Source organism: Kogia breviceps, chromosome 2 (genome assembly GCF_026419965.1).
Source record: "Kogia breviceps isolate mKogBre1 chromosome 2, mKogBre1 haplotype 1, whole genome shotgun sequence".
In the NCBI taxonomy this organism is placed as follows: Eukaryota; Metazoa; Chordata; class Mammalia; order Artiodactyla; family Physeteridae; genus Kogia; species Kogia breviceps.
The window spans coordinates 147,759,293-147,787,013 of record NC_081311.1 but is presented as its reverse complement, the minus strand read 5'-3'; the positions used below and the strand labels follow the sequence as shown (position 1 = coordinate 147,787,013).

General features: G+C 38.4%; 1 protein-coding gene across 9 annotated transcripts in view; it reads left to right on the top strand.

The window, feature by feature from the left end:
* The first annotated feature begins 1,472 nt into the window (after positions 1-1,472).
* The window catches only part of CCDC141 (coiled-coil domain containing 141), a 218,812-nt gene continuing 192,563 nt past the window's right edge, over positions 1,473-27,721 (top strand). For all 9 annotated transcript variants that reach the window (XM_067026390.1, XM_067026391.1, XM_059053584.2 and 6 more), the window contains exons 1-2: positions 1,473-1,725; positions 4,105-4,227. In XM_067026390.1, the coding sequence (XP_066882491.1) occupies positions 1,624-1,725; positions 4,105-4,227 (225 nt within the window). In that variant the 5' untranslated portion in view covers positions 1,473-1,623. The remainder of the gene's footprint in view (positions 1,726-4,104; positions 4,228-27,721) is intronic.

The following is a 27,721-nucleotide window of genomic DNA, read 5'->3' as shown; positions in this document are numbered from 1 at the left end:
CTAAAGCAGGAGCCCACCTTCAACACGGAGGCAGCCCCTACAGAGAGGCTGGGTTGGTTCTCTGCAAGCTCTCCATCCCTGCCATAAAATGAAACCATTTACAATATTTCCTACATCATGGTGTCTCTTGTTATCTACTCTCCTGAGCTTGTTCCAAATGCTCCCTTTCTGGCCTCAGGTAAAGTTCCCAGAGCCCAGGAACTGGGATCCAGGGTGGTTTCCTATCACTGGAACAGCAGGCAACTAGGTCATGGCTGCATAACTGCAGAGCAGCCAGGACATGCTCTGGGAAAAAAAATAGTTGCTGAAACCAAAGTATATGTAAAAGCACTATTTCCCCTTTGATTCAAGAATATTATCATGAACCTTAGCAGAACAAAACAGTGGTGCTGACTCAGCCTTCTGAATATTGGTCCTGAACCTGACTGTGCTTTTAAATTGAGCTAAGGGTTTAAACAGCGAGTGGACTCATTTAACTCTGTTCATTGCTGTATCCTCTGTTCTGGCTTTGTTCCAGAGATTTCCGATGGCTCCAGCAGCTCTGGAGTCAGTATCTCTGATGTGTTTGCATCTGACCTCTGACCTAAGCTTCAGGGTTATTTTCAGCTGTTCCTTGACAGGGAGTCCAACAGCTGCTGTTTAATACCACCGACAACTTGTAACACACACTGAGTTTCTAGCAATAGGATTAATCTGCCGATCCTGGGCTCTGATTTAAGCTGTCTATAATTTTCCTGCACCAAGGCATGGGGGAAAAGTAAAAACCGAATCTGAAGTACAATGTTATCCTTTTTTAAAAAAGTGTAGCAAAATATAGGTAGTGTTAACCTTTAATCCAAAAAACCCAAAACATTTTCCTGCTGCAACTAAAAGTAACAGCAAAGTATATTACTTCCTAGTAGTTGTGCAACTGAACTTGCAAATACTGTTCAGTGGAGTAGATGTTCTTAAAGAAATCCTTAACTGCTCATTGAAATATTTTTAAAATGTCCGTAAGAAATCTGAGACTCAGAAAATGTGACCATTTCATATAAACTTCATTTGACAAAAGGCAGTAAGTTTTAGGAAAACAGATTAATCCAAAAAGATATTTCAAACAATTTTGTGGCTTAATCCCAAAACAAATACCAGAACTTATTTTTAAAGTACATTTTTGGGAGTTTTCTTTGCATGGAGGAGACTTCAAAAATTTTGAAAAGATTAATACCCAGGTTAATGACTGGCTGGTTTCAAAGCCCACCAAAACTGTATAGATTCAGTGGCTAAAGTAATTTGGGTTGTGAGGATGTAATTCTTTTTCCATTTGCTATCAAACATCAGCTGATAGAGAGCTAGAAGCTGCCCTCTGCATTTAAGATAATAGCCAAAATAACAGGCGTTCAGTGTTACCATACTAGGGGTGTGGCGGTTCTCTCCCGTTCTTTCCTCTCTCTCTCATGATAAACTCAATGGGGTTGTCTATTTTTAACCTCCTGTTCTTTCCTTTGGGCAGAGTAATCAGTGTGAGGGGAGCTCTTGCCCTGAATGAATCCAAGTAACCCCGGTGGTTGCCTTCTGAAATGACCAGCAGACACACATCTGTACGGAGGCTGCCCAAAGAGTAAACTCTGGTTCTAACGTACCATGTCCAGCCAAGGAAGTCCTGGTGAGGAGTTTTCTACGACAACAGTCAGTTCAGTAGCTGTGCAGGCTGGGGACTCCAAAATCGTTATAGCCATCATAAAGGTAAGCTGACAACTTCGTTTTTCTGTGTAGCTGTGTGCTTCTTGCTGTGTGCTGATAATCTAAAGAACATTCCACACAATCGGCAGTACACGGCATATAGAAAATAACCCAGCAGGTACATCTTATTGCTTTCTTAAATTGCAACTAAGAGAAAAACCTCTTGAGTTTCAGCCAGTTGCTAGAGTTTCTCTTTCAGTTAGCCAGAAAAGATCTATAAGCAGCTTGATTTTTCTAAAGAGCAACAACAAACTCTACCATATACTTTCAGTTTGGTTTTTAAAGACAAAGCATTTGTGATTAAAAGTTTGTGATTGCCAGGCTGGAGTCCAGTGGACCTGGGAAATGTCTGTGATTTTTGAGAGTGGATGTGATGAAGGAGGGAAGAGGAGGGTCCCAGCAGATAAGGGGTGGCATTGTTTTGGCAGTGCAGGAAACACCTAATGAGAGACTGTGACACGTGCCCTCTGCAGCTTTGGTTCTGACATGGTAAAGACACTACTAAATCCTTGTCACATGGTTGGGGGAATTAAGACCCTACCAGGGAAAGTGCTGAGGGCATGTGTCAAATTTGCCCTTAACAGCAGGAAGTTGAAGTCACTAGGGGCTTAAAGGTTTTTGCATGTTTTACGTCAAACAGTTTGCAAAGGGGACCACACATCTTTAGGTTGAAGAAGGCATCCATGATTTTATTTCCTATGAATATGTCCTGTAAAAATCCCTGAAGCCTTATGCTTGGATTTAGACAACTCACCACCTCAGGAATTCAGTGTTTAATGAAGGGAATTCAGCAAACAAGCTGGTACTCACCACAGCCTGTTACTTTCAGGGCCTCACCAAGCTTAATTGAATGACTTTTCTGGCCTTTTGTAAGAAGCATAGACAACAGGCCTGTTTACTTTCACTTAATTGCTTCGGACTTTATGTTAATGTGACAATTCATAAGAGGAAAGCAGCAGTGGACATTGAGCAAAATGATTCACTCTGGAAGCACTGAATGCAAAGTGTGCCTACCCAGGCTGGTTCCCCAGGGCTCTTAAGACTTAGTCTACATAAACACAACCCCTGCCGTGTCCCTTGACCTCTATTCTTTTCAAAGGCAATGAGTGGACATGGAAAGAAGCCTGAAGCAAATGTAGCAAAATTGATCATTTGTGTTTGATTTTATGATGCTTTGAGTAACTGCAAATTTCAGCACAGAGGGAAAAGAGGAAAAATTTCTGTTTTTAAAGAAAGCTAAATTTCCTTTCCCTTAAATATGAAACATTTCTTAGAATAGGATGAGGAAGAATGCATACAGAGTAAATGATAAAAGAATCAGAGGTAAATTGACAGTAACCTCTAAAATTGTACTGGAAACTCTTATTTTAACTGAACTGTGTTTCTAAGAATGTTCCCTGCATCCTCCCTCCCCAGCTCTCTTAGTTCACTGCCATCCCATATGGAATGGGATTCCATATGGGAATCCATATGACCAAGCTATTCAAAATGGGAAGTCCATCTGAAGGGAGCAGAAGTACCTGCGTCTGCTCTATATGGACTTCTCATTTCTAAACAGTCTCAGGGCACTAATGATCTAGAATAGACATGTGATTTCTCATTTCTCTTCAGCAATTCACTTAGCCACGTGCATACGTCTGATAACGGTTCCTCTTGCTTCAACGGTTGTTTCTCTTCGAAAAGCAATTCCTTAGGAAATGCAATGATGAATTATATCTTGGAGCAATGAAAGGGTCCTGAGTGTGGAAAACAAGTGGGCTGCATTCAGATAGCAGTTGTCACACATCTAATTTCACTGACATTTTTATACATACTTTATTGAATATTCAACAACAAAATTTGGAAAATATTGTTTTAACTTTGGAATAAGCGAAAAATCAGTTGCTTCATCTGCTGTTTATTCTTTCTGGGTGAATCAGCGAGGTCGGTGTAAAGACACTGATCAGCCTAAATTACATTTATGAAACCTTTTCCCTTTGGTGAAGTTTGCACACTACTTGCTCAAATGACTATTTTTATAGAGTTCAGTTTTGTGAGTGAGAGAATGTAAAAGTGTATGAATTATTCTATAATTTTGTACTCTTCAATAATACATAATCTACTGCATATATTCCTCATTTGGGAATTTTGAATTTAAATCCAGTATGCTAAGAGAAAGGAATGTATCCTAAGCACAGAAAAAAAGAAGGAAAGGCAGGGCATGGATTTATGTTAGACCTGTTCTATTTCAATTTACGTGAGGCCTGTCTATCTCTGTGGAAAGAATAAAGTGTTCACAGTGTAACTGGAAGCTTAAAAAAAGAAAAGAAAAAAAAAGGAGAAGGGTGAAAGAGAAGGAACAAGAGGAACTAAAAGTGCATTTTATTTCATTTTTATTTTCAGTGTGGCAAGTGGGTACAACTTCAGTTGGCTGAATCACAGCCCAATCTTCTGGAAATTGGAAGCAATCAAGATGAAACTAAAAAACTTCTTCATGATCATGAACTTCTTTTGGCCAAGCTCAAGGTAAGATATTAAGATATGAAGCAGATACAAAATTAAAAAGAAATAAAAAGCTCTTTCTTACACTTCCTCTTGATTCCCCTGATGCCACTGGCCTATGGCCAGATTAACATAGTGCCAGATAGGTAATGGAAAAACACTATAGTTATTTATGAGCAAACACCAACATTGGAGAGAAGTAACAAGATTTTTTTCAACTTTCCCTAATGTGATAGAAAATATGGAGTGATAATATTTTCACTGTGGAGAAATAAGTACCTTTTTTTTCCTGGCTGCCTCAGTGGAAAATAAAAATTCCATCATTTTTCCATTTCATGCAACATACTGTCAAGCTACAACAACAGATCCAAACTTCCTATTGTTAATGAGACCTGCTGGCAAAAATAATATAGAGGTTTTTTCCCTCTTGAGCTATTGAAAATATCTGATTTTATATTTAATATTAAGAGTTCTTGAAACCAAAGAATGGTTTTAATAGAGTTATTATTACCTATATGTTGTGGTTATTTAGTTAAGAATCTAAAAGCAGCGTTAGTTTGAGATTGCCAGATAAGGTATCTAATCAGAGACAAGAATGTTGTTTGTGGGGCCCTGTGCAAAGTGAAAATGTGGGACTCCCTGTTCAAATATCAGGAAAAAGCTTTTTCTTGGCCTGTCATGGTGTTTTTTTAATCTGCTATTTAATGTCTGGCTCCTTCAGCCACGGGGATATATGTGGTGTGAGGTGCAGCCCCTCACAGGCACTGGGCGTCAGTCCCAGCTCAGTGCAGAGGGTGTGGGCCTAACCCCACCCTTTCCCGAGCTGTGCCCTGACCCCTGCCAGGGCAGATGACAGAGGTCACTGAGCAGGGGCGGGGGAGCAGACAGGATAGCAAAGAGATTCTCTCCCTGGAGGGCAGGACCACACTCGAGATGAAGCTCCCATCCCCCAGCACGTCCTCTGTTGTCCCATTGGACTTCACTTATAAAACACACAAAGATAAAATTGTTAAGAATTTCAAGACAGTGACAGGTGAGACGTTAAACTCCAAGTGGTTTCTCCGTCTGAGAATGGAGCCCTGTGCAGCAGCCAACTCTGTGAGTAATAACCCTCTTAGGCAAATGAATGTCATCACTAAGATCAAAGAGGTTTGATTCAGAAGGCTGCAGTGACTAGACGTTCTGTGTCTTTAGTACTTTAATATTACTGGCTTCTTTGGACATCTAGGCTGGAATTTCCACTTGCTTCCTAGATTTAGAGGCAGATCTGTTCTGTTTCTGACATATACCAACAGCAGCAGTAAAAGTAAAAGGGTAAATCAGACTGAGAAGTTGAAGAAAGAATTAGTACTGAAGCAGGGGGCTATTAGAATCCAGAATTTATTCTCCTGTGTAGACAGCTCCTTGCTCTGGGCTCTGGGCTGTCTTTCAAGGAAGAAATCCCTGGTGACCAGGAAGTCCTTTGTATATCTTAAAAAACACATGATGATGTGAACAGTCATTGCACCAGGAATCAAAAGACCTATGTTTTAGCACTAATTGTGCTGCTAACTCTAGTGTTGTTTGGCCAACAATTCAAGGTTTTGCTGCTACACAAAAAGCTCAATATTATGAATTGTGGAAGCCCAACACTTCCTTGCAATTCTTGCCCATCCACAGAGGTTTACTTTCTCAAGGTCTCCTGTGTCCCCAGCCCTTTCATATGTACCTGCCGACTGTTTCTAAAGTTAACCTGGATTTGAAGCTACATCCCTTCCCCAGGTCCCACTAGCAATTCATGCCCAGCTAGCACTTTTGGGTACACTGAGGAACTGTGAGTGGTGGGGAAGCTCACAGCAGTCTGGGTCTCTCAGGCTACCTCTTTCCCCCCAACCCTATTCCTGTCCAGGCCCACAACTCCAGGGAGAATTCTTTCGTAAGCAGAGCAGTTCATCTCTCCTTAACAACTATGCTCAAATTTGCATACCTACATCCATTCAGGAGCTCAGCTGGAAAAGTGTTTTCCATCAACAGGATCCATCTTTAGAAGGTGCTTGTGATTCTCAATTTTAAAGTCTTGTCCTTTAATGCCAGTCTTCTGGCTGTGGACTAGCCTTCTGGACTTCACGCTTTTATCTGTAAAAATGATTGGGAGAGGATGAATCAAAGGTTCATATCTATTGCGGATCTTACCATAACAAGCAATGGAATAGTGGGACCATTCTGCCTCTCTGCACGTAGATCTAAGAACATGAGGTCTCAAGTAAAAAGGCCTTTTGGCTTCATGCAGGCCTCTAACCATGACCTCTTAACGTCTATCTCCCATACCCTCTCCCACCCCACCTTACCCAACAAACCAGCCACTTACCCCCAAGAAATGTTAAGTAATAGCATTGTTTTGGTTAAAAAAAAATCAAGGAGTCTGAAGTGTGTTTCAGATTTGCTGACAAAATACTTTTTTAAATAAGAAAAATGTGAATTCCATATTTCAAATGGATAGAGCACTAATTTAATCAATATACTAGTTATTATGCTGTTAGGGTAGGTACAATCTTAACCTGTAGCAGAAAATTGTACCAAGTCATTTTTAATATGAGCTTTTTGAATGATAAGAACATTAGTAGTTCAATAAGCCAATAATATTTCATATTTAATGTTCATTCCAGTCCTTTTCCTATGCACAGGGCCCTGGGATTTGTTCTAATTATGAAGAAGAATGTACTCTTAGGAGTGTCGGGAGGGTGTAGGAGTTCTGTGCTGAGTCCACTCTGCTTTGGGCAAAGCAGATAGACTTTCTTGTCTCAGGTTCTTTATTTGAAAAATTATGATAATAACAGATACCCTTAAACACCTAAAAAGGAAATCTGGGGGAGACATGCAATATTTATAGAAGTGCTTGCTGTTGATAATATATCAGAGAAATTTGGATGTTTAATTTGATAGAAAAGCTATTTTCCGCCTTCCATTGAAAAATATCTCAGGGCTTCCCTGGTGGCGCAGTGGTTGAGAGTCCGCACATGCCGCAGAGCGGCTGGGCCTGTGAGCCATGGCCGCTGAGCCTGCGCGTCCGGGAGCCTGTGCTCCACAACGGGAGAGGCCACAACAGTGAGAGGCCTGCGTACCACAAAAAAAAAAAAAAAAAAAAAAAAAAAAAGAAAAATATCTCAGACCATATTAATTTAGACTAAAGGGAAAAATTCTGGAAACACAGAATTTTTATGAGTGTTTCTAATGTTGGTAATATCTTATACCCCAGAGATCTGATTTTCCTTTCAGCAGGGTACTTAACCATTCCTATGGAGTGCCCAGAGAAAAACTATTTCCCTATTTTCGGTGGGGAAAACATAGTCATGTAGAAAAAGCGTTCATTCCCTAAAGGCATCTAGATTCCCAAACCAGACTCGATTATTTTTAATGAGAAAGAAGAAGTTCAGGAGAGGGGAGAGGGAGATGTAAGCAGGTAATAAAGATCTGTCTGTGGCCACTGTCAACACTGTGTCCTCAGGTGGTCAAAGAGGAAAAGAGGGGTTGGAAATGCCTTACGACTGTTGTTGAGAACGTTCTATCCCTCAGTATCCATCTTGCAAGTAACTACGTCATTGCTATTGTGCAAAGGAATTACAACTGTAAGAACCAAGAAAACCTCTGGACCCTAGCTCCTGTATTTATATTTAATATATGATATTAGCATTCAGTGAAGAATGACCTTTTAAAGTATAAAAAACTGAAAAATTTCACCTCTGACTTGACTCATAAATCTATCGACTCCCTGATTCTGACTAAATCTCTGACCCAGTAAATGTTTATTTTTGTCCTGTTTCTCTTCACTTAGTTAGAAATGAATAGTCAAAATATATTAGTAGTAAAGTTTAAAGTCTTACTAAAACTTATTCCTTAAATAAGGAATAGTGTGATTTTCTGTTGTAAACTGGACTATTTAGTGTGAATATATTATTTTTAAAAATTATTATTGTGGTAAAAAATATATAATATAAATTTGCAATTTCAACCATTTTTAAGTGTACAATTCAGGGGCATTGATTATATTCAGCATGTTGTGCAATCATCACAGCTATCAATTTCCCAAACTTTTTCATCACCCCAAACAGAAACTCTGTAGCCATTAAGCAAAGGCTCCCACTCCTCCCTTTCCTGGTTACCTCTAATCTACTTTCTGCCCTTATGAATTTGTCTGTTTTAGGTATTTCATGTAAATAGAATTTTGTAGTATCCTTTTGTGTCTGGCTTATTTCACTTTGCATATAATGTTTTCAAGAGTCATCCATATTGTAGCAGGTATCAGAACTTCATTCCTTTTTATGAATGAATAATTTTCAAATATATGGGTATACCACATTTTATTTATTCCTCATCTGTCCATGGACACTTGGGTTATTTCCACTTTTTCAGCTACTGTAAATAATGCTACAGTGAATGTTGGTGTACAGGTATCTGTTTGAGTACCTGCTTTCAATTCTTTTGGAGTGGAATTGCCTAGTCATAGGGCATTTCTATGCTAACTCTTTGAGGAAACAACAAAAGGTTTTTCACAGCAGCTGTGCCATATTACATTCCCATCAGCAATGTACAGGTGTTCCAATTTCTTCACATCCTGGTTAAACTTGTTATTTTCTCTGTGTGTGTATGTGTGTGTGTTTAATTATAGCCATCCTATTAGATGTGAAGTGATATCTTGTGGTGGTTTTGATTTGTATTTATTTAATGACTAATGACATTAAACATCTTTTCATGTGCTTACTGGACAATTGTATATCTTCTTTGGACAAATGTCTATTCAGGTCTTTTACCCATTTTTTAATTGGGTTTCTTGTTTTTTGTTACTGAGTTATAGGAGTTCTTTGCATATTCTGGATATTAATTCCTTGTCAGATATAGAATTTGCAAATATTTTCTCCCATTCTGTAGATTATCTTTTCACTTTCTTGATGATGGTCTTAATAATGTATTTTAATAAAGTAAGTCTGTGTGACTTGAATTATATATATTTACATATTAGAGAAAATTTTATAGCATGTGTGTTGTGAATGTGATGGAACCCTTTAGGACAGTATTGGAAGAGGACTAATCATTTTACATTATCTATGTCATGGCAGCGTTTTACCCTAAATGTTTACTTCATATAGGAGATTCGTTTCCTCTCCTTCGTGTTTTCCTATAGACCCACAAGTTAGGGAATTCTACTCTCTCAGAAATGTTGTGGACGATGCTTTCACCCATGTCTTCTCTTCCCTTCTCTTCCTTTAGGAGTGAGGGGGGTGTGTTATGCACTTGGTGAGACTAGGGGAAGAAGTGGCCACCATGGGGAAGCCAGCCTCAAAGGCTCTCTCTGCAGACTCTGGCTACCCGTGGGGCTGCAGGTTCTCTATTCTCTCTGCTTCTGCATGATTTGGCCAGATGTCCCTATGTGGAAGAGGAAGGCCACAATCTAACCTACAGAGAGCAGCCAAGTATGTATCTATACCTCAGACCCAGTTGTCTCCTTAGGCAGGTCACAAGGACTAGATTTTTAAAGAGAAAAAGTAGAAAGTCAAATCAAACCCACCCTCCAGTCCAGCTTTACCAGTAATAAGAGCAGATATTTTGATCCATATCTGACCTTGATGTCTATTTCTCAGTTGATTTGGAATCTTGAGGAGAGAGAGGTGAAATTAATTGGCACCTTCCAAATTCCAACACTTAATTGATCTTTGGTTCAAAGGGATCTGTGTCTTAGTGTTCTATACATGTAAAATACCTGGCATATTTTCACTGATTATTTTGACAAAGATCACTGAAACAATGTAGGAACAATGCAGGGTTACTGGGGGAGTGGGAACTAGTGGGCAGTGTAATTTCTCTTTTAGGCTTTTGAGAATAGAGAACTTTTCTATTTAAAAAACAAAAATAGTATTCTCACAACTATAAAACAGCAAAACTTCCCAGTGATTTTCCCTGGCTGACTTAACACTTTCCTAGTGTACAGGGTATTTCTTCTCCCAGATGTTCAGTTCCAGTGAATAGTATGGAGCTGTGGAGTGAAATAAAATTCGAATAGCATTCTCTGTATTTGGAAAGTGCCATGGGCAATCTTATAAAATATTGTTTTTATAAGATAGGTTGGTTTAAGAGGCTAGAGAGTCCATGAGATAGGCTTCTCAGACATGGAGTTAAGGCACATTAAGATTGTAGATAGGGCTTCCCTGGTGGCGCAGTGGTTGGGAGTCCGCCTGCCAATGTGGGGGACCACGGGTTCGTGCCCCGGTACGGGAGGATCCCACGTGCCGCGGAGCGGCTGGGCCCGTGGGCCATGGCCGCTGAGCCTGCGCGTCCGGAGCCTGTGCTCCGCAACGGGAGAGGCCACAACAGTGAGAGGCCCGCCTAGCACAAAAAAAAAAATAATAATTTGTTACTAGTTTGGGCTAAGCCGCAGTTCAGAGGATGTCCATACTTAGTGAAGTGTTGATGCGAGTTGATTTACTAGAGGGGAAGGAGTTCTGTAAGGAGAAAATTTTGTTGGCTCAGAGCCTGAAGAGTACAAAATTTGGAAAGGATGCTCTCTATCTTATCCCTGTCTTGGTTTAGCAGTCAAGGTTGGGCTCCTTGGCTGATGTTGAAGGGCCTGTGGGAAACATGAAGCACTCATCATATTGCTTTGTGGCTGGGACACCAAGTGACACAGAGACCACAAGAAGAGAAGCATCTTCCACACTTCTGCAAGGAACAGAGCAGGGCTTGGTTATAGCAGATACTGACAACTTTTTTGACAACTCTAGAAGGACCCAATATACAAGAAGATTACAGTAGATTAAAGATGACCATAAAGTCTTTGGCACTCTTCCCAATGAGAAGTGGGGTCTATGTTCATTCCCTTAAAACTGGTCAGACTCTGGGACTGCTTTGAGCAAAAGAATACATCATATATGATGTGGTGCCAGTTTCCAGTCCAGTCTCAAGAGACTGGCTGCTTTCTCTTCCTGTAATTTCAAATAGTTGCTCCTGGAACCTAACCAACTGAGTACGTCAAGGAGCACTATGGAGAGGCCCATGTGGAGAAGAACTGAGTGTCCCAGCAACAGCTCTGGCTGAGATCCTGGCCAACAGCCAACCAACTTGCCAGCCCTGTGAGCGAGCCATTTGAGCCATCTTGAAAGTTGATTCTCCAGACCTGGTTGGGCTTCCAACCTGACCTATGCGGAACAGAGACAAGTCTTACCCACTGAGCCCTGCCTGAGAATCATGAGCACGATAAATAATTGTTATTTTAGGTCTTTAGAATGTGCAGTGGTTTGTCACACAGCAGTAGATAACTGGAACAGAGGGCAAGAGCAATGGCGGCATCCTCTAGGGATTTTGAAGGCAACAATCATGAATGAAAAGAGACAGGAAGAAGAAAACAAGAGTTTTCATGGAGAGATAGTTGAGAAGCAGAACTAAGATTATTTAAAATGAAAGATGGTATGGTAAGTAAATAAATAAAAAGAAAAATTTGAAGTTTGTGAATGATCTACTTTTGGAAAAATGATTCTGAAAATCAGATGCTAAGATATCTATTATAATGTTAGTCTCTTTGACTTGAATTTTGATTTACTTTCTTGATCAGGAGGAAAAAGTTTGTAGTTATAATTCAGCACACAGGGGTGTGCACAGAATATTATGGGTATATTGTGGAAGGAATGACTAATTCTGCCAGGAAAACTAGGGGAAGCTTGACAGAGAAAGTGATTTATGAGCTGTCCTGGAGGAGAATATGAGTTTTCCAGACACCACTGACCAATTTAAAGGACAAACGATGAACTGGAAGGAAAATATTTGCAATTTATATGACAGTCAAAGGGTTATACTCCTTCATGGTGATAAGAAAGACAAATAAGCCAAAAATAAATAAATAAAAAGTAGACTATTCACAGAAGAGAGGCAGATTGCCAATGAACATGTAAAAAGAAGCTCAATGTCAATAATGGCCTGAGAAATGAAACTAAATAATGATAAAAAGATAAATTTTTAATTGCTTGTACACCATTAAAATTTTAAAATATTGATAACATTCAGTGATGGTGAGAATGTGAGGAAAGGGGCATTCTACTATACTGTTGGTGAGAATTTGGATTAACACAATCATTTTGGAAACTAGCAAGCATTAAAATGTAAAATGCTCACATCCTGAGACTCAGCAACCTCACCTCTGGGAATTCATCCTTGGAAATGAAAAAACTAGTAAGGGTATAGATATGAAGATGCTTTGCTATGATATTAAGCATCTTTTCACTTTTTTTTTTTTTTTTTTTTTTTTTTTTTGTGGTACGCGGGCCTCTCACTGTTGTGGCCTCTCCCGTTGCGGAGCACAGGCTCCGGACGCACAGGCTCAGCGGCCGTGGCTCACGGGCCCAGCCGCTCCGCGGCATGTGGGATCTTCCCAGACCCGGGCACGAACCCGTGTCTCCTACATTGGCAGGCGGATTCTCAACCACTGAGCTACCAGGGAAGCCCTTTTCACATGTTTTTGATAGAATAACCTAAATGGAAAGCGAACAATGTCCAAAATAGGGGAATAAATTTATAAGCTGATTATTTATGCTACTTTTATACTGTGGAAAAGTATGCTGAGCCCTAGGACTATTACTGTGACATAGATGAACTCGTGAGTGTTTAAACCAGTGTTGGATGGGCTTTATGTGATTTGTCACCAACATATTCCTATTTGAAAACTTGGCCAAAAGTCAGGATCACAACTAACATTTTTGAGATCATAGGCCTGTAGTTTCCAAGCTGTTAATTATTTTTAAAGTATTCCTTTAAAATATAAATCTACAAGCAAAAACTTTTAATGGAGAGTAGAACCCATAGTCCTTATTAGTCATGAAAAGAGGGTCTTGGTCCAAGATTTGGACTGACAAGGCAGAACTCTGACAGTTCAAGAAATATAAGTGAGGGGTAGCAGAGGTAAGATGGTAGCTGGTAGCATAGGACCCACTCACCCCCACTCCCAATCTTCAATATACTGAGTTAGATTAAATGTCAGGGTAAAAATATACCTTTTTTCATTCTATCCAGAAGGCAACAGATACTTCTGCTCCAGAAAAGCCATAAGTAAGTATTGTACTTAACCAAGAATGAGGGGATTTTGTTTTGTTTATTTGTTTTAAGTCTAGTACGACTCCTACCTGATTAGCCTTAGCCAGAATGCATCTTTTCTAAACTCTAGACTTATGTTAGATATACTATAAGTATAAATGTGTGAAACTCAAGATGTTTTCAAATAACCTGGCTATATCATTCTCATGACAAGTTCATCTAGCTGTTAGTCCTCAGGAGAATACATCAAACTTCTGATTCTGTGGTTAGCTCTGATCTTCAAATTACCTGTATCCTCCACCTCCCACCTAACACTTATTTGAAGTTCAGGGAGTTGAGTGAGATTAGAAATTTTGTCTTTTTGTTTTAATGTCTTAAATTTGGATACTGGTTCCAGTTCCAGGAAAGATGGAATAAATACCCTCCACCCTGTCTCCATTAAACACAACTATAAACCTTGGCAGTATGTATGTGTGCTGAGGATGCTGAAAAGGAGGGACTAGCACGTAGATTAGCGAAAGAGACCAGAATTCCAAAGACCACCAAGCCAGCAGTATTGTTTTTTCTCTCTTCAATATTACTCAGCTCGGATTCAAAAGCAAGTTGACACTCTGAAGTATGCATCAGATATGGACAGAAAAAGTTCCAGAAAAGTCTTCTCTTTCAGATCTGAGCACTAGAAAGAGGACTTCTGTGAGTCAGACAGAAAGGGAGGAAATACTGTTCTTTTGCTTTTGCTTTGTGCTTTTCTATTTTCTCTGCCCCAGCCCAGGCAATCCCCCAGTGATGGTGAAGATGGAGGCAACAGGCAGGTGCCTGAATCTCTGAGAGAGGGGGTCCTCTCTGACCAGAGGACCTGTGGTCCCTGAGCTTGTTGTAAATTCACATGGCGTTTTCCTCCCTCTGTTCTCCCCAACTGCTTGGTCCGGCAGACACAGTGGTGGGAAGGAAACCAAAGCCCCAGGTTTCAGAGGACCAGTAAGGGGGCTTCTATGGTACAAATTTCAGGCACTGGGTCAAGCCAGTGAAATGAGAAGACAGAGAAGGTGAGAGAGCAGTCTCACCGTTCAGCCCAGTAACTCATGTTATACAAATGGCTGATTTTCTTAAAGAAATCCTAATTATCCTGTCAGTAGAGAGGGAACTCTAAAGAACCATGAGCTGTTAGATTCAGTTTCGTAGGACAGGTTTTTTTTTTTACTTTAAGTTCAGCTCAAAACATATCCGAAGTATTTACATAATTGGAACTAGAGAAACCCAAACCACTGAAGGCTGTTGCAGCTGCTTTCTGAAAGCCTGAGATTTTTGCTTCAGTGTTCCCATAGGCTATTAAACTTTTATTAATGTGTTGGACAGGAAATACTTTGCTAGTGTGTTATACTTCTTAGAGCAGCAATAAATAGAAACATATAATGTGAACCACAAATGCAAACTCATATTTACTTTTATTTATTTATTTTTCGAGTTTTATTGATATAATTGTCATACATCACTGTATAAATTTAAGGCATACAGCATGATGGTTTGATTTACATATATTGTGAAATGATCACCACATTAGGTTCAACTAAGATCCATCTTCTCATACAGGTACAATAAAAAAAAGAAAGAAGAAAAGGAAAAAAGGAAAAAAAATTCTCCTTGTGATAAGAACTCCCTTACTCTCTTAACAACTTTCCCCCGTATCATGCAGCAGTGTTAGCTCTAGACATTGTGTTGTATGTTACATCTTATAACTGGAAGTTTGTGCTTTTGACCACCTCACTCCAATTCCCCCTCTCCATACCTTCTGCCTCTGGTAACCACCAATCTTTTCTCTGTATCCATGAGCTCAGTTTTGTTGTTTGTTTGTTTTGTTTTTAGATTCCACATGTAAGTGAGATCATACAGCTATTTGTCTTTCTCTGACTTATTTCACTTAGCACAATGCCTTCAAGTTTCATTCATGTTGTTGCAAATGGTAGGATTTCGTTGTTTTTTTTATGACTGAATGATATTCCATTGTATGTATATACCACATCTTCTTTATCCACTCATCCATTAATGGACACTTAGGTTGCTTCTGTGTCTTGGCTACTGTAAATAATGCTGTTATGAACCTGGGGGTGCAGATATCTTTTGAGTTACTGTTTTCACTTCCTTTGGATATATTCCCAGAAATGTATCATTTGGTAGTTCTATTTTCAACATTTTGAGGATCCTCCATACTGTTTGCCATAGTGGCTGTACCAATTTACAATCCTACCAACAGTGTACAAGCGTTCCCTTATCTCCACATCCATGCCAGCATTATTATCTCTTGACTTTTTGATGATGGTCATTCTATCAGGTGTGCGTTGATGTCTCATTGTGCTTTTTCTTTTTTCTTTTTTAAAAATTAATTAATTAATTTAAATTTTTGGCTGTGTTGGGTCTTTGTTGCTGCACGTGGGCTTTCTCTAGTTGTGGTGAGCAGGGGCTATTATTCGTTGCGGTGCACGGGCTCTAGAACACAGGCTCAGTAGTTGTGGCGCACGGGCTTAGTGCTCAGCGTCATGTGGGGTCTTCCCGGACCAGGGCTCGAACCCATGTCCCCAGCATTGGCGGGAGGATTCTTAACCACTGCGCCACCAGGGACGTCCGCTCTCATTGTGGTTTTAATTCACATTTGCCTAATGGCTAACGATGTTGAGCATCTTGTCATGTACCTGTTGGCCTTTCATATATTTTCTTTGGAGAAATGTCTATTCAGATCCTTTGCCCATTTTTTAATTGGGTTATTTGGGTTTTTTTGCTATTGAATTGTAGGACTTTTCATATATTTTGGATATTTACCCCTTTTCAGATATATGATTCGAAAATATTATTTTCCCATTCCATAGGTTGTCTTTTCACTTTGTTGATGGTTTCCTTTGCTGTGCAGCAGCTTTTTAGTTTGATGTAGTCCCACTTGTTTACTTTTAATTTTGTTGCTTGTACTTTAGATGTCATATCCAAAAAAATTATTACCAAGACACATGTCAAGGAGTTTGTTCCTATGTTTTCTAGGAGTTTCATGGTCTTTAATCCTTTTGAGTTAACTTTTGTAAGTGGTGTAAGATACAGATTCAGTTTCATTCTTTTACATGTGAATATCCAATTATCCCAGCACCATTTATTGAACATATATGTAATTTTAAATTTTCTAATAGCCTAATGTACATTTTAGAGCATTAAACACTTACATTAGAAAAGGATAAATGTCTCAAATCAACAATATATGTTTTTGCCTTAAGAAACTAGAAAAATAAGAGCAAATTAAAACTGAGGCAAGCAGAATGAAGTAAAAAATAAAGATAAGAGCAGAAATTAATGAAACAGATAACAGAAAAATAACAGAGAAATGCATGATTCTTTGAAAAAGTCAGTAAAATTGATAAGCCTCTAGCCAGACTGAGAAAGGTAAAAAGAGAGAAGGCAAAAATTACGAGTATTAGGTATGAAAGATGGGGCATCACTATAAACCCCACAGACATTAAAAATATAATGTAGTAATGCTATGAACAACTCTGTGCACATAAATTCAACAATTTAAATGAAATGAACCAATTCTTTGAAAGCCACAAATTACCAAAACTCACCCAATAATAAAAGTAAAAAGAGTGAAATTAATTTAGTAATATATTTAATTTATTCTAATATATCTAAATTATCATTCAATATGTTATCATTATAAAAACTATTAATGCAATATTTTAATTTTTTGTATTAAATCTTCAAAATCCTGTGTGTACATTATACTTACAGCACATCACATTTTGAACTAGCCACATTTCAAATGGCTAGTGGCTACTGTATTAGACAGTGAATATTTACAGACTAAAGGAGGTTAAATCTTCTGGGAATGAAAATAGTTTATTTTTTAGCTCAGGAGAAGTCTGCTTATAATCAAGCCAATGTATGGAGAATCTGAAAAGGATAATTATGAGATGAGATTTCTTTCAGGGACAAGAAATGAAAGAAAAGTAGGCCAAAATATTTCTAATGGCAATTTTTTGAAGGTGTTTAATAAAGCAGTGTTATTAGATACTTTCACAGGAGTAGATATAATTTTCCCAGTGTAATATTTTTTTAAATGTAGGAGTGTAATTGCATCTGCACATGTGTTTTAGCTATTGCAATTGATTTTACTTGAAAGAGTAATTTCTTTAAAACAAATTACATAAGCAATTTGAAAGAATGAAAAGAAAGCTTTGTATCAATATTAATCTAGTTTGAAAGGCTGACAGTAGAAGGCAGTAATTAAATGGTGAATTGTCTGGTTGTGAGTTCTGAAAGCATTATTGCACATTTTGTTAATGATTTTATATGTAATTAGTTTGTTGTTCCTTGTTCATACATTGCTCAGATATTGCTCAGTGGACTTCTTATGGTTTTGTTGCTTAGTAGTGCTAATAACATGGGAGGCCAAATGCAGTTCAGCTTCTAAAAACAGCTGAAAGGATTCTGTTAATATGCCTTGGTTAATTTTGCTTCATGTTGGTTAACAGGTCATTAAAGATTGTATATTTTGTTACTTGAGTGATGAATATAGAGCAAGGATATACTTTTTGTTAGCATATTTATAAAACTTGGACTAACAAAGAATTTTTCTTTGTGTTGCTTAATTCATTTATAAGTATTTCACATATGACTAGTTTTCCTTTATGGTTGTAGGTGATGGCCTAAATTCTGAATAATAAACAAAAGAGAGGATGCAAATGTTACTGAAAAAATACTATTCTCTAGTAACTTGAGTGGTCCACCAGTTTTTATTGTCATTTAGTGTTTTGTACTTGGAGAAGGACATACACGGTTTGTAAATGCTTACTTATATAAATGTAAAGATTTAAATCTCTGGTAAGTCCTGCTTTTCAGAACTAAGCCACCCCCCTGGAAAAAGTTTTGGATAATTCATCAAGATGAGGAGGACAAATAATTTTAAATTCTGGATTTTCTTTCTCTTTCAAGAACAATAAAGTTTTCCATATTATCAGAGACTTACAACTGGCCTGCAAAAAAGTTTAAGTAAACACAGGAATACCAAACAACATTTTCAATCCTGAAATTCCCATTTTGGCCAATTCTTTAGTCATTGTGAGAGATTACTTTTAATAATTCAGGTTTATATTTCTACAAGACAACTAGCTAAACTTACACATAGAATTTCACCATACTTACCAGAATTTTCATCATTGACTTAGGGACCCAATATATAGCTATAGGTCATCCTCTGTGTACACAGATCAGAATTGGGTGCACAAAGGTTTATGGCCATGAAACATTACAAAATGAGAACAAGTTCCTACCCCTTGAAAGGCTTGCAGAAGCAATAATGTTTACTACCTATTGGCCATCTATTATGTGCCAGTCATCATACTAGCATTAGGTATTTAATCCTTACATCAAGGATATATTCACATATACCAGATGATTAAACAAGTTCAGTAGTGGCGTTTGCCCATGTTCCACAATAGCTTATGTCACTATGTATCACTGCCACTCTAATTTATTTAAAGAGATAGGAATAATATTCAAAATATATCCATTGCCAGATAATATCAATATATGAAAAACTACATACAAGGTGCTGACAGATGGCTCATGCAAGAGTTACCAGCCCAAGATGTGAGAATATTACTTGGATCTCAAAGCAAGTGACAGGTAAGGATTGGGAGTCAAAATGACATTCCAGATCAGAGAATGGGTTAGCAAAGCTGTTGAGACAAGTGTAAGCAAGATACACATAGGCACATGAAGAACACTGCCAGGAAATATTGAGATAAGGCAAAACTTGTATGGAGGATAAGGGCTTGGGCTGAAAGGCAGGACATGTTGGGCTATGCAGTTAGATTTGATTGTGGCCAAGAGTGGGTTCTTAAAGTAGGGGAAAGTTTGCTAAAAATGGAGTTTGAGAAAGGTTACCTTTGAAACAATATACAGGGTGAACTTGAATGGAAAAACCACTGGAGTTAAGAGATGTCTATGGAGACATTGGAACTTGGACTAGAGTTCTGAGTGTGAGAGTAAAGAGACTCAAATTTAAAAGTCCTTGTTTCTCAAATAAACAACCTAACCTTACACCTAAAGCAATTAGAGAAAGAAGAACAAAAACCCCTCAAAGTTAGCAGAAGGAAAGAAATCATAAAGATCAGATCAGAAATAAATGAAAAAGAAATGAAGGAAACAATAGCAAAGATCAATAAAACTAAAAGCTGGTTCTTTGGGAAGATAAACAAAATTGATAACCCATTAGCCAGACTATCAAGAAAAAAAGGGAGAACTCAAATCAACAGAATAGGAAATGAAAAAGGAGAAGTAACAACTGACACTGCAGAAATACAAAGGATCATGAGAGATTACTACAAGCAACTATATGCCAATAAAATGGACAACCTGGAAGAAATGGACAAATTCCTTGAAAAGCACAAACTTCCAATACTGAACCAGGAAGAAATAGAAAATATAAACAGACCAGTCACAAGCACTGAAATTGAAACTGTGATTAAAAATCTTCCAATAGACAAAAGCCCAGGACAAGATGGCTTCACAGGCAAATTCTATCAAACATTTAGAGAAGAACTAACACCTATCTTTCTCAAACTCTTCCAAAATATAGTAGAGGGAGGAACACTCCCAAACTCACTCTATGAGGCCACCATCACCCTGATACCAAAACCAGACAAGGATGTCACAAACAAAACTACAACAAATATCACTGATGAACACAGATGCAAAATTCCTCAACAAAATACTAGCAAACAGAATCCAACAGCACATTAAAAGGATCATACACCATGATGAAGTGGGGTTTATCCCAGGAATGCAAGGATTCTTCAATATATGCAAATCAATCAATGTGATAAACCATATTAACAAATTGAAGGATAAAAATCATATGATATCTCAATAGACATAGAAAAAGCTTTTGATAGACTTCAACACCCATTTATGATAAATATCCTCCAGAAAGTAGGCATAGACGGAACTTACCTCAACATAATAAAGACCATATATAACAAACCCACAGCCAACATTGTTCTCAATGGTGTAAAACTGAAACCATTTCCTCTGAGATCAGGAACAAGACAAGGTTGTCCACTCTCACCACTATTATTCAACATAGTTTTGGAAGTTTCAGCCACAGCAATCAGAGAAGAAAAAGAAATGAAAGGAATCTGAATCAGAAAGGAAGAAATAAAGCTGTTACTGTTTGCAGATGACATAATACTATACTTAGAGAATCCAAAAGATGCTGCCAGAAAACTACTAGAGCTAATCAGTGAATTTGGTAAAGTAACAGGATACAAAATTAATGCACAGAAATCTCTTACATTCCTATACACTAATGATGAAAAATCTGAAAGAGAAATTAAAGAAACACTCCCATTTACCACTGCAACCAAAAGAATAAAATACCTAGAAATAAACCTACCTAAGGAGACAAAAGACCTGTATACAGAAAACTATAGACACTGATGGAATAAATTAAAGATGATACAAACAGATGGAGAGATAAATCATGTTCTTGGATTGGAAGAATCAACACTGTGAAAATGACTCTACTCCCCAAAACAATCTACAGATTCAGTGCAATCCCTATCAAACGACCAATGGCATTTTTCACAGAACTAGAACAAAAAATTTCACAATTTGTATGGAAACACAAATTACCCCAAATAGCCAAAGCAATCTTGAGAAAGAAAAACGGAGCTGGAGGAAACATACTCCCTGACTTCAGACCATACTACAAAGCTACAGTAATCAAGACAGTATGGCACTGGCACAAAAACAGAAATATAGATCAATGGAACAGGATAGAAAACCAGAGATAAACCTACGCACATATGGTCACCTTATCTTTGATAAAGGAGACAAGAATATAAAATGGAGAAGAGACAGCCTCTTCAATAAGTGGTGCTGGGAAAACTGGACAGCTACATGTAAAAGAATGAAATTAGAACTCTTCCTAACACCTTACACAAAAATAAAGTGAAAATGGATTAAAGCCCTAAATGTAAGGCCAGACACTATAAAAGTCTTTGAGGAAAACATAGAACACTCTATGACATAAATCACAGCAAGATCGTTTTTGAGCCACCTCCTAGAGTAATGGAAATAAAAACAAAAATAAACAAATGGGACCTAATGAAACTTTAAAGCTTTTGCACAGCAAAGGAAACCATAAACAAGATGAAAAGACAACCCTCAGAATGGGAGAAAATATTTGTAAATGAAGCAACTGACAAAGGATTGATCTCCAAAACTTACAAGCAGCTCATGTAGCTCAATATCAAAAAAGCAAACAACCCAATTTAGGCAGAAGACCTAAATAGACGTTTCTCCAAAGAAGATACACAGATTGCCAACAAACACATGAAAGAATGCTCAATATCATTAATCATTAGAGAAATGCAAATCAAAACTGCAATGAGGTATCACCTCACACTGGTCAGAATGGCCATCATGAAAAAGTCTACAATCAATGCTGGAGAGGGTGTGGAGAAAAGGGAACCCTCTTGCACTGTTGGTGGGAATGTAAATTGATACAGCCACTATGGAGAACAGTATGGAGGTTCCTTAAAAAACTAAAAATAGAACTACCATGTGACCCAGCAATTCCACTACTGGGCATATACCCTGAGAAAACCATAATTCAAAAAGAGTCATGTTCCACAGTGTTCACTGCAGCTCTATATACAGTAGCCAGGACATGAAAGCAAGGTAAGTGTCCATCAAGAGATGAATGGATAAAGAAGATGTGGCACATATATACAATGGAATATTACTCAGCCATAAGAAGAAACAAAATTGAGTTATTTGTAGTGAGGTGGATTGACCTAGAGTCTGTCATACAGAGTGAAGTTAGTCAGAAAGAGAAAAACAAATACCGTATGCTAACACATACATATGGAATCTAAAAAAAAAAAAGTTCTGAAGAACCTAGGGGCAGGACAGGAATAAAGATGCAGATGTAGAGATGGGACTTGAGGACTCGGGGAAGGGGAAGGGGAAGCTGGGACAAAGTGAGAGAGTGTCATGGACATATATACCCTACCAAATGTAAAATAGATAGCTAGTGGGAAGCAGCTGCATAGCACAGGGAGATCAACTCCGTGCTTTGTGACCACCTAGAGGGGTGGGTTAGGAGGAGATATGGGGATATATGTATATGTATAGCTGATTCACTTTGTTATAAAGCAGAAACTAACACACCTTTGTAAAGCAATTATACTCCAATAAAGATGTTAAAATAAATAAATAAATAAATAAAAGTCCCTGTTTTGGCAGGTAACACAGTATGTTATGTATAATAGAAATATATTTTTGATCAATTAAACTAATAAGTTGTGAAGAAGATATTTTAGAATCAGATCATTTATTTTATGTAGAGAGTGAGGGAAAAGTCCATGATAATCCCAGACCTTAAAGCCTGTCAGATAAGAAAAGTAGATGTCCTCCTGATATTATTACGTAATTGCCAAAGGAGTGTCATTTTAATTGGAATGTTCTTTCTATTTGACAGGTTGGAGGTTACTGGTATCACTTACTAGAGTAGTTTCAGGGGAGCAATGATGCTGGACACTAAGTTGTGGTTGTTTAATGAATGAACAAATGTAAAGAGAAGAATCAGAGATAGCAAGAGTAGGCCATTCTCCAACAAATTTGACTGAAGTAAGAAGGTGATGCTGATTGAGAGAGATGATTTCATTACAGTGGGAGAGACCAGTGTTAGGGGAGATGAGCAGCCTTCACTTAAGTAGTGGAGTGTCAGAATTAGTGAAGAGTTTGTCTGCTATGAATCTGAATTTCCATGAGATACAGTGGTGAAGCTTGGAAGGAAAGGAATCAGGGAGAGGATTATAAAGAGGATAGATGATCAGAGGGTCTTTCACAAGTGACCAAGGGCAAGAGGAGTGGGAGGCAGTTCTCAGATTACAAATGGTCCCAGTAGAAGTAGTCTTAGAAATGGTATCCTGGGTGGAGAAGTCTGGGACGGTGACTTCATGCTCCACGGTTCTCAGTCTGATGACTGTTTCCAGGCTCAGAACTGAGGCAGTTCAGGAAGCCGGTGAGAGGGAATGATGTGAAAATGAACAGTCTCCACATGCGACAGTTAGAGGTAGGCAAGCCTACGTAGGTGGTTCTCATCCTGACTGGCATAAGAATCTTAAAAAAAAAAAAAAAAAAGCACATGGCTCATATATCCAGGCCCCAAAACCCAAGTCAAGGGAATGCTGGGACACCTGTACATTTTTAAAAGATTTTGCAATAATTCTCATGCACAGTAAAGAATAAGAAACTCTTATGGGAACATATGTATATGTATAACTGATTCACTTTTTTGTAAAGGAGAAACTAACACACTATTGTAAAACAGTTATACTCAAATAAAGATGTTAAAAAAAAATCTGTATCTATTTTGAATATTAATTAATTATTAAATTAATTATTTAAATTATTTTTTTAAAAAAAGAATAAGAAACTCTGGCCCAAATCAGAAGAAACAACTACCATCAAACAACCACATTAAAAAGCTTGAATAGTGGTGCCATCAATGGAATTGGAAAAGGGCCATGGAAGGTTAGAGGCAAAAATAATCAGGGTCTCATCACAAAATTTGGGCAAAGGGAAATTTCAAGACAGTTTTGGATAGTGTTGGAAGCAGCAGCGTGTTTGAGGAATGTGCCATGAGATTTGACAGTGAGGAAGTTATTATTGCTCTCTGAAACCTGTCTGGAATCCTCCCCGTTTATGCTATTGACCACATTCTCCTCTGAGGCCTCTCTGCAACTTGTAGACTACCTACCTCTACTATATTATCTGTTTCATGGAAAACCGTCTATGTTTCATTTTTGTCTTCTTCATTAGACTGTTGAATGTGTTTCCCCTTAGGACCTATAGCACTGTGTGTAGATTAGATATTTAACAAATTGTGTTTGTAGAATGAATAAATGAATGAGTGAATGAGTGAATACATGTATCCATTACATGATTTCAGGAACCATTCATCTCTGTGTAGTAAAAAAGGAAACATGTGAAAAAGGACTGTGGGATTGCTTTTGCCTGGCAGAGACCTATCTGGAAGGGCCCTGCACTGGGAGGCAAAGGAAAGTTGCTGATTGTTGGAGGTTCTTTTGGTCTTCATGAGTTTTCACAAATCCGTTATGATGCTGCGAAGATTAAAGGCTGGGCGTCAACATTGTCGGTGGCACAGATCAGCAGTATGTCTCCAATGACAGTGGCATCTCCGTCAGCCGCATCAAAGGGAACGGGGCTGCAGCCCTGGATGGGCAGCTCCAGGAGGGTGATAAGATCCTCTCGGTAAACAGCCAAGACCTAAAGAACCTGCTGCACCAGGATGCTGTAGACCTCTTTCGTAATGCAGGCTATGCTGTGTCCCTGAGAGTGCAGCACAGGTTACAGATGCAGAATGGGCCTATAGGACATCACAGTGAAGGGGAGCCAAGTGGTATGTCCATTACTGGGGTGCTGGTGCCAGTGTTTGCCCTCATCATGGTAGCATCCTGGGTGTTCATGAGATACTGGCAACGACTTTGAAAAGCTTGCTTTCTTCCAGTGCTCCCAAAGAAGAAGATACATTTCTCTCTTTTTCTCACCATCCTCCCCTGCCATTCTCCCATAACTTTCCCTCTCTCTACATAGCCAACACACGATTTAAAGAGACTGCTACCCAACTGGAACCTTGCTGCTCGAAATCTCTAAATCCTCATACTCTAGTGGGAGAGTAAAGGCATTGTTTGAAGGAAAGCCGAAAGAAGGACTTGCTTAGAACAAATGAAGAGTTATATATTTAACTAGGACCACCAATAGAAGTTCAGCTGCAACCCAGAGAGGGAGAGGTCCAGTCTTCCTATCACTGTGCGTGATTCCTTTTTTCTTACCTGGCATGTGTCAAAGATCAGCTGTGATAAGAGGAAGAAAGGATTTTTCTCTTTAATGATCTTCAGTGGGAAGTTTTTGTGGCCTTGATTTAATTTCTAACTACCTACTTGGGCACCTACTTTGTATGAAACAGGTGAATGAGGAGAGAATTTCTACTTTAAAAAAAAGCAAATATATATATATATATATATATATATATATATATACACACACACACACACACATACACACACACATACGTATTCATATATCATAGTGTAATACTGATGCCTTATGGAGAATTAAAGAGGTAGAAAGCAACTCTGGTTTCTGGGTTTCTGATGTAAGAATTAAGGGATAATCTTAATTGAAGAATTCGATACGTAGTGGGAGTGAGAGAGTAAGCCTTAAGAGAGGATGCAACTAATTAAAAATCTTAGAACAATATTTCTTCTCATAATAGCTGTGGTGAAGTTGAGGTAAAATGCCATAATCCAGCTTTGTGCAAGTCAGTCTGTTTAAAAAACTCGGGAGATGTAAATATAAACCTTACTAATCTCTGGGCTACCCTAGTGACTGTTTTGGTACCTTACAGACCTGTTAAAGGATCAGCTGGAATGACTGTGGTCAGAGATATAACTATGGTGATGGGGCCAAACCAACCCAGTGAAAAAAACTCAAGCTATCTACCAGTCTTTCCTGTTTCTACTAATGGGCAAAATATGAGAAAGGGACTGCTCCCAGCAGGATGGGCATGAAATCAGATCTGCTTCAATTCAGTTAAGAATTCAGAAAAAGAAAGCTGTCACATAATGGCATCAGGCCAGAGTGGAAAGGGAAGGCTTTTAAAAATAAAAACCCCAGTTAAGACCTTGCCTCTGGGTCACCTATTGGTATAAGAAGAAACTTGCTGTAAACAATCCTAAGAGGATTTCTGCCTTCAGACCTGAACTGTTCAGTACCTCTGAGACTCACTTAGACAACTGCATTCATAGGTTCCATGGAGAAACCCTAACAGTATTCCAGTTCTCACCGCAACCAGCCCCTCTGTGGAGGCACAACCTCGGGTGCCCTCCCTGTATCTGGAGGAATGTGCAGCAGCTTCTGCAGCTTCTGGACCTGTTTTCCTCCCAGGATTCCTTTCGGGGTTTGGACTTTAACTCCTGAGTGGACCTTGAGACATACAAAAGGAAGCAAATGGCAAGCAGGAAGGAAAGCTGTTTTGTTTTTTTTGTTTGTTGGTATATGTAAATAAAAACACCTATCCTATCCAAAAAAAAAAAAAAAAAGGACTGTGGTAAAGAAAATAGTGATGATTTAATGGTATTCACATACCGTGCTCTTCTTGCTCACAACAGTTCTGAGGGTTTTAAGAAGACTCAGTTATTAATGTACAGAACATTTGGGCTCCTAAGAGAACAGGGTGGAACTGATAAATTATTCATACTTTTAGTTTTTCTGATTTGTGTCATTATTCTTCTTTTAACTGAGCTGGAGGAAGAGTTTCCGAGTGAATTATTGATGTCCTTGCTTTAGAATGCTAAGTACCCGTCCTCTGGGAAGCATTCCCTGGGCTCCAGCCCCACATTGGGCCCATCTCTCTCCACTTGTTTCCACTGGGCTTCTCAATCAGCACCTCTTTATATAAGTATAGTCGCACACTCTATTATGGTACCTGTTCAAGTGTGGCCTATATAAATGTGCTGAAAGTGCGGTTTATGAGTATTTACACCAGAATCATCTTGGGTACCTGATAAAAGGAGCTACCTAGAGACCTACGTGATAAGACGCTGGATAGGGCAAGGGCAAGCCACAATTGCCACCTGCAGGTCTGATGGGCTCTTCCTCATCAGTTAGTGTCACTTTTAACATCGGTTTGCTTAGTTTTTCTACACGCATATATATTTCTCCTAAGAGTGTAAGCTTCTTTCTGGGCGGAGATTGTGTCAGCATATATTGTTATTATCTAGATCATTTTTGTCTAAATTAGTTGTAGAGTTTTGAAGCCTAAATTATGACATATGTATAAACATAATACCATGGACTTTTATTGAGTACTTACTAAGTGTCAACCACTTTAAAATATTTAATATTTAATATCAAGTATTAATAAATATTTAAAAACTATTAATTTGTTTAATCCTTAAAATAATCATGAGGGGTAAATTTTATGAGAGGCAATACACCTTGCAGGTGAGCACGTAAGCTCTGCCTGCCTAGATGTGAATCCCAGGGTTGCTGCGTAGATGTGTAACTCTGGGAAAGTTTCTTGCCCTCTCTCAGTTTCTTCACCTATAAAATGGGGTAATAATAGTGCCTACCTAATAAGGTGTGTGTGAGGATTCAATGAGTTAAAACATTTAAAGACTTTAGAACAGTGCTTCACAACATAGTAAGTGTTGAATGATTATCAGCTACTATTATTTTTAATCCCCATTTTACAAATGAGGAAACTAATGAACTAATTTTATACTCCAGCTAATGCCTCGGCCATTAGCTGGAGTATAAAATCCCACTCATTTGAGAGTTGTAAGGATGTGACTTATCAATTGACTGAAAAGGACCACTCTGTAATTTCTTATCA